At 38.9% G+C, this 13,403-nt stretch overlaps 1 protein-coding gene across 4 annotated transcripts; it reads left to right on the forward strand.

Moving 5' to 3' along the window:
- Positions 1-362: 362 nt before the first annotated feature.
- Positions 363-12,387, forward strand: RB195_000446 (uncharacterized protein; the record flags this gene model as incomplete). Of its 4 annotated transcripts, XM_064196798.1 has the most annotated exons (17): positions 363-533; positions 1,626-1,850; positions 1,913-2,023; positions 2,567-2,708; positions 2,847-3,035; positions 4,302-4,462; positions 4,525-4,696; positions 4,861-5,056; positions 5,110-5,225; positions 6,277-6,362; positions 6,422-6,521; positions 6,572-6,659; positions 6,850-6,940; positions 10,983-11,063; positions 11,123-11,256; positions 11,529-11,669; positions 12,252-12,387. In XM_064196798.1, 17 exons carry the CDS (start codon positions 363-365, stop codon positions 12,385-12,387), a joined length of 2,340 nt encoding a protein of 779 aa, XP_064052679.1. The 4 variants fall into 4 exon arrangements, with proteins under 4 accessions (XP_064052679.1, XP_064052680.1, XP_064052681.1 ...); XM_064196800.1 differs by lacking the exons at positions 363-533; positions 6,422-6,521; positions 6,572-6,659; ... (3 more) ...; positions 11,529-11,669; positions 12,252-12,387 and having other exon boundaries at positions 1,629-1,850; positions 6,277-6,398; XM_064196799.1 differs by lacking the exons at positions 363-533; positions 6,277-6,362; positions 6,422-6,521; ... (4 more) ...; positions 11,529-11,669; positions 12,252-12,387 and having other exon boundaries at positions 1,629-1,850; positions 5,110-5,236.
- Positions 12,388-13,403: the final 1,016 nt, after the last annotated feature.

The following is a 13,403-nucleotide window of genomic DNA, read 5'->3' on the forward strand; positions in this document are numbered from 1 at the left end:
AGAACACAAAAACTGTAAAAAGAAATTCTTCGAAGAAAAAACTGTAAAATATAGCGAAAAATGATCTTCAGCACTTGGGCCCGCATACTCCGCAGCCATTTTGCTGCTATGGGTCACCCTGTTCAATTTAAATGGATTGAAATTTCTAGAATCCTCAGAGAGATTCCTCAAGGATCGCTAGCGATCTACGGAAGCAGTCCGCTGACTCTTTAACGAGCAGTAGCTGTGCACTTTATTGTCCAAGTCGTCTCATGAGATAACGAATGCTCACTACTTCCAGCGTTCACGAACAACAACGAACTTGCATGAGTTTTCTACGCTGACAACTTCTGACTCGAAGTTATTCTACAGTAAGAACTCTCATGAAAGGGCATTCGTTGTTCTGGTGCTACGTATTCCTTGTCTTTTCCTCAATTTCACCCTCCTATCAAGAGGCATGTCCCACTATGGGCACCTCAGCCTACCTACTCATCACAATTTCTTCTGCGCTCGATTATGAGGGATTCGTTGGATTGCTGACATTCTATTCAAGAGTGAGTATGTGGAATTTATTGTTTATTTATTTAACAAATTATTTATTCACTTATGAACTATTTATTTGTTTTATTTATGAAACAATGTATATCCTCATTTCTTCGCCGTTTTGAATTTTCGAATTCTTTTAAAGGTCTACGAGCGCATGGACGTGCAATAACGCTCCTAATTGACGAAAAAATGAATAAAAACAAAATTGACTTGGAAAATGACAGGTTCACTGCTCCAGTCTCCTCTGAAATGCGCCTTGCTCCAAAGTTTGGAACACAAAAAAAGATAGATATTCCAGACGAAGGAAAATTCTTTTCGTTCAAGGGGGTAGCAATAAAAGATAAAAAAAGATTTTGTAGTGCCTTTCATTTTTTTCCAAAAACTGTTTTTTAATCTTTTTCTTTCTTATTTTTTTAGTAAGAGGTTTTATTCAATGTAGGTACATTAGGTTAAAAGTAGTTGCGATTTTTTTAAAGGCATCCCCCCACGAATGAGGTGTTCGGATTCCAAGTGGTGTATTCGTATACGAGATAGTACGGTTATGGAGAGTAGGTGACCGAGTTGCTTACTAATTGGATAAAAAAGACCCGGAAGATGCGGCCTGCACTGGCGCGCTCCAATCGAATTTATTGTACAATGAATAATCCCTAATAGTAGCATGCGGGCTATTTGGAATAACAAATAATGGATGGGATTAACCTCTCTCCATAATGATATTCGGTTTAAATTAAAAAATTGAGCTGATACAAGTTTACAGGGCCAGATCTATCGCTCGTTCTTATTCTTTGAAACAAATTTGGTAACATTTTATCGACATTGGGTGAAAGACTTGGTTTGCACCGGGGCGGTTTTGAACCATCGATTGATCGCACGGTCACAGCGGAAAATCTGTAGAAAATTAGTACTTATGTATGTTTCAATTTCTACCTTTGAAAGCACATGTTTGCAGTATGTTTACAGCGGTACATAAGCACATATGTTTCAATTTTCTTCTTTCTTCTTTCTCGTGGTAAATTACAAAGAAGAACGATGAAGCGTTTTTAAATACACTACATTTTCCTCACAAAAACCTCTTGAGAAGAAAAAAAGAAATTTTGCAGCTTATGCCAGTTCACGAAATGATCAAGTACAAACTGAACTTTGGCACGAATCTATCCATCACAATTGAAACGGAATCGCTTGAAAAAGAAGTTCAGTCATGGATAAACGATAGCGAGCAGATGGAGAAATTTTGGCGAAGTGCCAGAACAAATAGCACCGCCTTTGTGCAATGCGATGATCCCGCTTCACCGTTAAGCGCAGTGATCAGAAGTTTTTCCGACCTTGTGAGTGGTAAACATTTTTTAAGGGAGTTTTTTTTTACTAAGTTGCAACTTATTCATTCTAGATCGATAATGACAACCAACATCCTTCTACTGTGCTGCAAAAGAAGCAAATAGTGCTGCTCACAGATTATCTACCTGTGAATGTCACTGCTGCAATGAATACGATCACATCTGTAAGATTGAACGTTGCTTCTACGTATTTCCTTTGAAGGCATCACCCCACGAATCTGGCGTGGTATGGATTTTCCTTGGAGTATACCTATATACTAGACCGTAGATTATGAATGCTGGGATGGTTCCGCTCAGCTCTCCCTCCATCACTGTAAGCAGACGGATTGGGAATGCGTTTCCTTACGAGGTCCTCTTTTGCAACGCGCTACCCATGCGCCCCGCCCCCGCCTGCGATTCGTCGAATGAAATGAGTTGTCTATAGGGGCGTCCGAATGGATTTTCGACGAATCGCAGGCGGGGGGCGGGACGCAAGGGTGGCGCGTTGCAATAGAGGACGTCATAAGGAAATAGTGTTCTGGAGCCGTCTTTACAGTGATACAGGGAGAAATGCGTGGAACAACCTATGTGTTCATAATCTACGACCCGATATAGGTATACTCCAACGAAAATCCATATAATGAGAGATTAGTGAGGTAATGCCTTTAAGGAAAATTCCAACAACTTTTTTCTGATTAAATAGTCTAACCTCATTCTAATTTTTTTAGGTAAACGAACAGAAGCTTGCTCTCGTCCACGAATTGAACGACACTAATTTTAAACTGGCTGTAAATTTCCCAGTATATTCAGCTGGAGACGATATTGATATGACGGAAACAATGGAACGTTTTCAACAGCCGTTAGACTTCGGTACAGTTTTCTTTTACAGTACCCCACTTGCCCACTCTGGAGAAACATAAATAAAATAATTTTTGTTTACGGAAAATTTTAAATTTCGAAATCTCTGTTCACTATGAAAAAATACGAATAAATTAAAGATTTTTGCAGAATTCCCTCAAGCAATCTACCAGGGGAAACCGACGATGCACGACCTCTTGTTCATGACGGAATTTGACGCCAAAGTTATCACTGAAACTCTTCGTAATGCTTTTCTTGGAGATTTATGCTCTCTCCCAAGCAATAAGATGTACCGCGATTTTTTGTTGGTACAGTATGCTGATGGTGAATCAGTTCGAAGTAGGTTTCCAGAAATTTCTCGCGTATCCATAGATAAACCGTAATTGAATTTCAGACATGACAATTCCATTTGTGGGCAATCAAACAATACCGTTCGGGCAACGCTGTACCGAATTCATGGGAAAAAGAAGTAAAGATCGGTACCTATGATTTGAACAGAATTCAGGTTTCTTTTGCTTCAAAACGTACGCGGATTTTGGTTCTAAAAACGACAAAAAAACTCGACGACTTAAAAACTCGTTCGACATTTATAAAAGCCACAATGGCGCAGTTGAATTTCTGCATACATCGGGAAGTTTTCTGAAGCTAAAGAAAAACTATAAACGGAAGATGAGAGCCTCCAGACTTAAGTTCCTTCCGCTATGACAAAGGACGTTCATTTATCTGGGGTTCAAAAGTTGATAGCTACTGGGGATGCTGGATTTGAGCGCTCAATTCCTCTCAGATTGAAGACGTGGATGTAGAACCAACGAAGCTGGCCGCTGAGTTTCATTTCTTGGATCGTAAATAAGGGAACAACAACGGTAGCTACTGAAAATGAAGCTATATGGCAAAGATACATTAAATCCTGTTCGGGATCTTTGTCCTTGAACAAACAATCACAAACAAACAAACAAGCAAGTGTTTGTAATTGACTTCTATCTTCCATTGAGAGAACTTCTCAGTGCTTCTGTCTGTTACTCGCCTTATCGTCAAAAATGGACACGGAAAACCAACTGTCGTCGCTTCTACGTTCCAATTATGAAGAGATCAGCAGATCGCCTTGTTCTGTGTGTTCTGAAGGATTTCTCAGATCCAGATCCTAGGAAAAAGCGTCGAACTACAGCGAGATGTTAAAGGCATCATCCCACGATTTTTAGGTGGCACGTGGATTTCAGCTGGAGTATTCGTATACGAGATCGTAGATTATAGAAAGAGGAGTGATCCCGTCCATTTCTTCCTAATTGCCGTAAAAAACGACTCGGAAGAAACGGCTTCGGGCGTTCCGGCGCGCTGTTTTCTAAAAGGAGTTCGATTGGAGCGCGCCAGCCTTGCGCACGCGCCGCATCTTCCGAACCGTTTTTTTTACGGCAATTAGGAAGAAGTGGACGGAATCACCCCGCGGTGGCAATGGCGCCACGTGATATAAAAACTGCAATATCAAAAAAAGAAAAGAATTTAAAGATGAAAAAAAAATACTTAGTGAATAAGATAAATCAGAAGATAAAGAAAAAACTGAACCTCCGTAAAATTAGCACAAGATATGAGTTACCAGTTTGTTTTTAGTAACTGCCTCGAAACGTGTGTGTGATCCTGCCGTCGTTGATGTCATTGGTCGATTCGTTTCTGCTCTTGAAGCGAACAACTCGTTTACATCGTTGCTTTTTAGCAACAGTTCATGCATAGAAGCAAAATTCTCCAAAATAAACAGTTCTTGGCCTGTTAATGTAAGTTTTTCCTGCTCTACATGAATATTTTCCGGACATCCGTCGATGTGTAGCCGATTTAGGCAAAGTTTCGTTTGGTGTCGAATCAAAAATTGGAAGATATATATGGAAACCTTACCAATCCTCTCATTTCGTATGGATATATCAACGCATCGAAAGATTGGCAAATTGTTTCCAGCGATGCTTTCTACCTCACTAACTACAGTACTTCTTGTAGGTCGGAAGTGGAATTCGGTAGGATTATCACGTTCCAATTTAATAAATTTAAATAAATTTGAATAAGTTGAATAAATTTCAAAAAATTTAGAGAAAAACTAGATAGAAAATAAACAAAAGCTTAGTTTTAGTTGGATTTTTTGAAGTTAATTCAGCCTAGGGAACTGAAAGATCGATTTTAGTGCCTTTGGTTCCTTCTCGACCCTATCACAAACCCAAACGCCTGTACATCGCCCTGGATGATATGGTGTGGATCTCCGTTTGCGCTACCATCAGCGCCACTGTGTTTGGTGTGCTCATTTATGGTCACGTTAAAAGACAACATAAGAAGCAGATGGAAATACTTACGGAAATGATGCTTCAACCGAAACTATACAAGTATCCGATAGAGGTTTCCAGAACTAGGAGAATCCGGTATGCTCTTTTTTTAGAGCCGCAAAGGAGTGTCCGAAAGTGGCACGACTTCCATGGGAGATCAGATCCGATCATGTTCATATTGATATGGAATTCCTCCTTGGGGAAGGTACAATATCGAATGTTTATTTAGGTGAGTTGTAAACAAGTTAAAGACAGCGTAAGACGAAATTGATGTGGTAAGGAAACTACGGTGAAAACGTGGAGTTTGGGTTGTAGGTTACGGAAACGACCGTGGCCCCAGCTCAATTCCCCCTAACCGTCCTGAAAAAAAACGGCGTGGGAACGGAGTTTAATCCTACGAGACGCGTTAGAACGCGCCACTCTTGCGCACGCTCCGCGTCGCTTATTCATCAGTTTTACTTGAATAGGGTGTTGAGAGGACCTCATTGATCTTCGAACGCTCGCACGTGGATGCGGCGCGTGCACAACGTTGCATTACAGGTCTTTCCGTAAGGAAAAACGTCGCCTTTCACGCCGTTTTTTTACGACGGTTAGGGAAAGATGAGCGCAGCTAAGCTCGCTTTCGTAATCTAGATCCTAAGTTTTACGTTATACCTGGGTTTCCGTATCACGTCAAAATCGTGATCACGCTGCCTTTAATTAGAATGATCACTTCTCCAATTCTCAGAGATAAATCGATAAAAAATTTTAAAAAATAAGATAAAAAAATATAAATAAAAAATAAATCGATATTGCTACTCCAACATTCCTTTCGATTTCAATTTCGCTAAAAAAAGGAGTTGTGGTCCCAAGTTTTCAAGTAATCAGTAGTAAAAATTCGGCCTGAAAATACTTTTTTTATCCTCCCGTCGGCTTAGGCACAAAGAACACAAACAAAATACTTCCCGAAGATCTTCAAGAAACTATCGAGCAGGAATTTTTATTCTGTTTCTTTCCTGTTTATTTCTTCTTGCCAAATTCCCCTTCAAAGTAAAAGATCATAAATAGAAGTTTTGAGAAGTTAAGATCGTCGCATTGCAATTGTATTAGGTTTTGCAGCCTTTAAGATATCTTCATTTTAAAAATGAGAAGATAATTAGTACCATGAGCGAGTTGATTGACCTCCCAAGGGGAGGTATGAGGTCAAGATTTCGATGTAATTCTCTGCTTCTTCTCTTATTCCTTTCTTTTCTACTAGAAATCGTGTAAAATACTGTTCTTTTAATTTTTTTTATTTCAAGGAAAATTGAAAGGAAAGGCTCCAATTCTTCAATGGATCGGCCGAGTGGAAATGAAACAGTATCAGGATTGTCCGGTTGCTGTTCGAGTAACATTTCTTCTTTCTCTTTTCAATCGAATTTGAGTAGAAAAATATCAACACGTCAGGTACCACGTCATTTCGATGAACCAGAAGAAGATCAATTGTTTAGAGAGATTAGTTCGATGAGAAGGCTGCGACACCACGATCACATCGCTTTATTCCTAGGTAAATGGGCTCAGATATGCACAAAAGCCGATCCTATTAAATTGATTCAGGATGGACGAACAAAAATGAATTGGTGTGTAGTTTGCTTGAGTTGACGCATATGAATCTACTGAAGTATCTCGGACAGATCAATGAGACGTTAGTCCATTTCGCCTTTCTATTTCTATACAAAACGATAACATAAAGCAACAAAACTCGGAACGAAATCGAAATATAAGTTAATCTGCGATTAAAAATACCAACTTTTGGTTTATTCCTTCAGTCCGAAGTGGATCTGGATTTACTTGGCAGAAGAACTTCACTACAACTAACTCGAATCTTTTTTCAGGGTCATATCGACTGATGATGGTCATGCGGCGACCTCCTATATTCCCTACCAGATGCTCTTTAAAATAATTTGGGAGATTTGTGATGGAATTGTAAGTTTTGCCTCTTGTTTCGCGGGGGATAGTCGTGTCAAAACGAAATGAGGGTCGACGCAGTTGCTTAAAGACATCACCCCACGAATCTGGCGTGGTGTGGGATTCCGGTGAGTTATGCTTACACGGGGTCGTAGATTATGGAGAGGTGGTGGCTCCGCTCATCTCTCCCTGTATCACTAAAAACAGCCGCCTCCAGAATGCTGTTCTGTACGACGCCATCTACTGCAACGCGCTTTCTGGAACGGGGTCATGTGGGAATGCTCATGTGGTAACGGTAGCTACTTAGTTCTCTCAGTACTGTGGGAAAGAAGGAAGGGGGAGTATTGTGGTCCGAATATATCGTCTGTACTCAATTTTTGCTATATTCACAAATTAAAACTGCTCTCGAAAAAAGAAGGTTTTAAAACACCTGGTATTCCTAAGCACTTAATAAGGTAATAGATTTATCATCTAAGAAAACCCACCACTTCAGCGCCATTAAGCTATCCTTCTGAGACAAGAAGAAAAGAATTTAGCTCTTTACTAGGAGCACTAGGAGATCAAATCTAAAGCTTGAAGTGATTTAAGTCATCCCAATCTGGGGATTTCTATCCCTCTAAAAATCCAACCAATGTAAAACCTTTTAAGATGTTGAATTAGAAGTAGTTGGTTCAAAAAATGCTGCTGCACTTTCACAGGACAATCATTCTTAACGCATTAATGCTGCTGAATAATTTAGTGTTCTGATTTAAGCAGTAAAAAATGGTAAGGAGCAGATTATCCCATCTTAGACGACGAGTGCTACGAAAAATGTAGGTTAGCGTTGTACTTTTAAAAAAGGCATCAGATAAATCTCACTTCTCTAAAGAATTGGAGAAAATTTACGTAAATTATATGATGAACTAAGGAACCGATACTGAAACTGGGAGAATAAATCCGCTTGATTCCTGACCTGTGGTCGAATCAAATAGTTCAGAGATCAATCTCAACTGCAAGTAGCCATAACAGAAACAAATGACCTCATTTTTACGTTGACAGCCTTCCCGATAAAACCAGAGGGACACGAGGCACCTTTGCTGCTGCAACCTGCAGCAAAGGTGCCTTAAGAGTCAGGTTTTAGATGAAAAGAGTAAAAACATGGTTTACGATGAATTTCTATGCTTTGGGACCAAAAAAAAACCTTCAAAGTCAATTTTCTTTTTTTTTCAATTCAAGTAGTTTTTCTGTGATTTGACTTGATCTGATTGCAGTAGCGTGCAAAAAAAAACAGAGCGATAAGTTTCCGAGGATTGATTGTCCATGCAATGAGGTGTTGAAAATCACAATCGTACATAGAGACAAAACCAAAACTCATAGTACATAACTAACAAACTAATGGTTTATGTCGTAAAAAGCAAAACATGACATTAAACCACTGAAAGTGCTGCACAACATATTCTTTTAACACATGAAACCATCAGATATTAGTTAGGCCCAACATATTCTTTAAAAAAAAAGTCTCTTAGCGATAGATAGATAGCGATACACATTGGAGACCAGAAAGGATGACATCAAAAGAAAATATTTGGTTGGGGAATAAGTTCGTAGCGTTCTTATCAAGGACATTCATTTAATCAAACATTAATATTAACAACAACAACATTAATATTAACAATAATTTAATCGATTATGTATTCGCCGTTGTTGTTGTTTACGACCTCCTCCCACCGGATACTCCATTTCTAAGCCTAAAAAGTAATTAAAAATTAAATTACTCAAAAAGACAATTAACACAGTTTTGTAGAGCAGAAAGAGCTCTATCGAATGAATATTATAAACTTTGTCAAACAGCAAAAAAAAAACGGTGTAAAACAAAGAAAATATAAAAACGCTACGAACTTTGTCCCCAACCTAATATATTACTGCATAATTACCATAGCATCAATGATTAGAAACACATAAATCAGTAATTCCATAAAAGAAACCAGTTTATTTCTTGTTAGTGACTAGAAACAAATTTCTAAAAATTCACAAACACTCATTTTTTGTCTAGGAAATTATCACAACAAAGTCAGCGTCGGCTAGAAATGGACTAGACTAAAAGACATGATGTTGCACGAGTACACAAAGACGTAAACAAAAAAGATCACATGGGCAGACACATCGAGCTAAAGGCGACCCGAGGCCAACGGAGGAATGAGATATGCGACGATGAGGAAGTTCTTTCATCGAGAGAAGCGCGATCTCAGTGTCATCGACTACGTGTGACTACGGAACGGGTCGAAGTCGAAGTCGTGGCCGGCGCATTGTTCGTGTTTGAGTGTTTGATCTACCGGTATTGGCAACGCGACCATTTCCTCCTCCCGTCCACCACACCGGCGTTTACGAGATTTTTCTTTCTTTTTTTTCTCGATTTAGCGATCATCTTGCGACTTCGTTCTTCCCCTCAAGCTCTTTGAATCTATTGCGCTCCTCTTTTTCGTGTCTTAGCCGCCGCTCCGCTCGGGCCTTTTCCAGATTCCTTCGTGAGATGTACTCATGTTGGATATCTGAGTCGTTTTCCTCTTCATCTTCATCGATGCTGCCTATCCTATCGTGATCACTCCATCGATCCGAGCTGGAATAATCGATGCCATCGTGCTCCTCGAGTCGCAATCATCGAGTTGTTCATTCTGCACCTCGAAAAACTGATCATCCCTATCATAATCACAATCCTTTTCGTTGGAATCCCTCTTTCTTTCCCACTGCTTCAAATGATTCAATTCTCGTTCACTCAAAAGAATTTGTTGTGTAGTACTTTCAGTGTTTTAGTGTTATGTTTTGCTTTTTGACGTAAAACCATTAGTTTGTTAATTACGTACTATGAGTTTTGGTTTTGTCTCTAGGTACGATTGTGATTTTCAACACCTTATTGCATGGACAGTCAATCCTCGGTAACTTTAGAGCCAAGATTTGAATATAGCTGGTCTATTTAGTCAATTTTGGCCAGTATTAATAAACTTCAACTTGGTACTTGTGTAGGTGTGTTTCCTTATACTTGCTATGCAACTATTATATTTATTGGTATCCTGTTCACTTTCTCTCGTACTGCTACTGTTCTACATATATTGAAATTAGGGTCCAAATCTTAGCGCACGAATCTAAAACGTTGGCTCGAAAATCGCTGGAGGTATTTTGTATCCAAGCCAAAAACCCTAAAATGAACCGCAACCGGGTGAATGTCTGTCGATAATGCGGGAACTCGCGCCATATCTCGAATGGTTCGCCCGATCCGAATGTGACATTCGAACCATTCGCTCTCGTGATCGATCAGTCAGCGGTCCATGTTAGGCGTCGGGTGAGCATTCAGTGCAGTCGCTAAATTTGTGATTGAAAGTAGCGTGGAGTTTATCAGTTTAGTTGTGGAGAGGTTGGTCGTTTGAATTGTAGATTGAATATCGCCCTTTTCAGGCTCTGAAGAAGGCGATATAGCCGAAACGTTAGCCAATAAATTTATTTAACAACCTCGTATGCAGCTTATCAAACTCAATAATATAAATTCAACTATGCCGAGGTTCATTGAAAGTCGAACTTTTCAACTGTTCTCCATATATGTCACTAATTAATGTAGAGCGATAAGTTCTAGTCTAAATTAAGCCAAAACTGGATGATAGACATATATCGATAGTAGATCATATTGGCTTATGATTAATTCGATTTTCTACCAAGCCACAGTTCAAAGAAATAAGTGTGGCGCAATAAGTAAGAGATTCGGCTGTGACTGCCCGATCGATCAATGGTTCAACACCGCCCCTGTGTCAACCAAGCCTTTCAACCTTCCGAAGTCGATAAGTTGGCACCAGACTCGTCTGAGAGATTAAAAACACTGACTTGATCAAATCAAATCAATTCAAAAAATCAAATGATTCTGAATTGAAGTGAACCCGTTGACGGATCCCACGCGGATTGATGGAGGCCAGACACTTAGTCCTTCATACTGTATCCAATCAGGCACCTCAAACCCATAGGATTGTCTTACAATGGCTTCAGTGAAAGCATTTTTTTCCTTAGGAACAATTTTTCCTTAGGAATCTCTGTTCAGAGCTATATACACTCCCGAAATTTGATCCATCGCGACATAGCTGCTCGAAATGTTCTCCTCACAACCGGTTTAAGAGCAAAAGTGAGGCCACTCTTCCTTTAAATCTAGTATACTCAAAAAAAGTAGTAATATATTTACAGATAAGCGGTTTTGGATTCTGTTCCGATCCGGATGATCCTAAATTCTCTGGGAATTCACTCGCTTTGCGGTATCTTCCGGTGAGATGGTTGGCTCCGGAGTGTTTTCAAGGGAAATTTTCCTCGAAGAGTGATACGTAGGTTGCGAATAATTGTTGTATTTGTTAGAACATTATTATTTAATTTATTTACTTACTACTACTATTATTATTACTTCTTACTACTATTTACCTACTCACTTGTTCATGTTGAGTAATCATGGATAATGTAAACATCTACATGCGTTTCTTTTATTTTTCCCACAGCTATTGAGATTTATGCATTGAATTTCATTTTTTTGTATCCATTAATCAGCAAACGGTTGGATGAAACAGTGCAAAAACTTTACTTATTGATTTTTCGTATTTAGATGGTCATTCGGTGTACTTTTATACGAGATTTTCACCCTTGGTGAAGCTCCATACGAAGATTTGGAAAAACCAGAAGAAATTGTGGAAAGCGTTCGACATTCCCGGATCCCTGCACATCCGAAATATGCCTCTCGGAAGACGTAAGTGATAATAAATTCAGGAAATATTGATTTAAAAAGTGGGGATTTGCGGAAATCGCATAATTTTCATTGGCAAATGACTCAACTCCATCGTTATCCCTAAACGTCAGTTTTGTTTTGATAAGAAAATTTCGACTACTGAAGTTTTTGTGTCAATAACAGTTGCACCGGTTCGTTCATTCAATAAGTAAATAAATAAATAAATAAAGTGAAGTTCTCAAAAGTGGGTATTTTTCGGCAGAGCGTTTTAGGATATTTTTTGGATTGAAAAACAATTCATTCGTGAAGTTACCGTTACGGAAAAAATCGCTGTTTTCCTGCCCGAAGGAAAAAAGCTCCTTCCGTTAACTTTCGCAAAAATGTCAAGGCATCTTTAGTGGATTTGTCGATTTTTAGTTGGAATTGGATTCTTATTGTATCCATTACCTTTTTATTTATTTACTTACTTAATTATTTTGTCATTTAATTATTTTTCCATTGCACTCTATCTCTGGATGGGGTTCCAACAGATTAAATCACATTAGTACATGATTCAATAAGCAGGAAATTGGAAAATTCTTCTAAAAATAGATGTATTTGAAGATACAACATCATGCAACAATGCTTTCATCGTTACCCGGAGAGACGTCCACCTTTTACTCATCTCATGGATGTGTTCTTAATGGAAATGGAAAGTCTTTTCGTCAACAAAGCGTTTGATGTGGATGAAGATAACTGAACGATGTGATTTTTTTTCCATAAAATGATCTCTTGTATATTAAAATCAAATTACTAATGCAATAGTATAATTTATTAAAGTCTCTTTGTTTTATTCTTGCTGTTACTGTGATGTTAGTACCTTTAGCAATGAAGAGATCAAAATGATAAAAGCCAGAGCTGTTTTTTTTTCTTTCTCCAGAAATAATCACTTAGTGATTAGTAGTTACGAGTTTTAGAGACGTGATTGTGGTGAAATTTCGAGGATACGTAAATGTCACTCAGTAAAAAAGGGAGACATCAATTTCGTGATCCGAACAAATCCATAAATACACAACTAGAACTTTAAAAATGAGCAACTAACCTCTCACCGCATAAGTTCACAATTTTGAGTGTTATAATATAATTAGGAGCACTGATCCCGCGAATAGGTCTCTGATTGCTGCCTGCTTACGGTAGCTCTGCTTATAAAGGATAAAGGATAAAGTTTCTGGCGTTAATCGATCCGCTTGAAATGAGCCTCCACGTCCGCTTCAATTCTGAATCGTTTGAGGCTGACGAAGGTGTAATTGGCCCATACAATGACTTGCGGTGGCTAGCCGATGTGTCAAGTCAGTGCTTTTTTCCTCACAGATAGGTCTGGTACCAATATATCGACCCCGGGGTGAGATGAAAGGCTTGATGAGCATTAGAGCGGATTCGAACCTCCGATGGATCGTGCAGACAGCGGAACCTCTAACCGCTACACCAAACCCGCCCTGGTGGAGTTGTATTCACTATATTTTAATATTATGATCAATTCTCGTCACCATTCGCAGCCAATTTTAGTTTCAGCCCTCTGGAACAGGGAATTTCGGAAACATCCATATGCTTCTCCGTTTTGTTTTGTTTTGTGTTTTTTTTTACATATTCACACTATTTTAAATTTGTATCCATTATCGATATCTGATCGACAATAGCATAGGCGCCTGTATGTTTTCCGCTCGCTCCCATGACATCAGGCAGAAATCTCTACAATATAATTGGTACCGTATAAAA

Source organism: Necator americanus, chromosome IV (genome assembly GCF_031761385.1).
Source record: "Necator americanus strain Aroian chromosome IV, whole genome shotgun sequence".
NCBI lineage: Eukaryota > Metazoa > Nematoda > Chromadorea > Rhabditida > Ancylostomatidae > Necator > Necator americanus.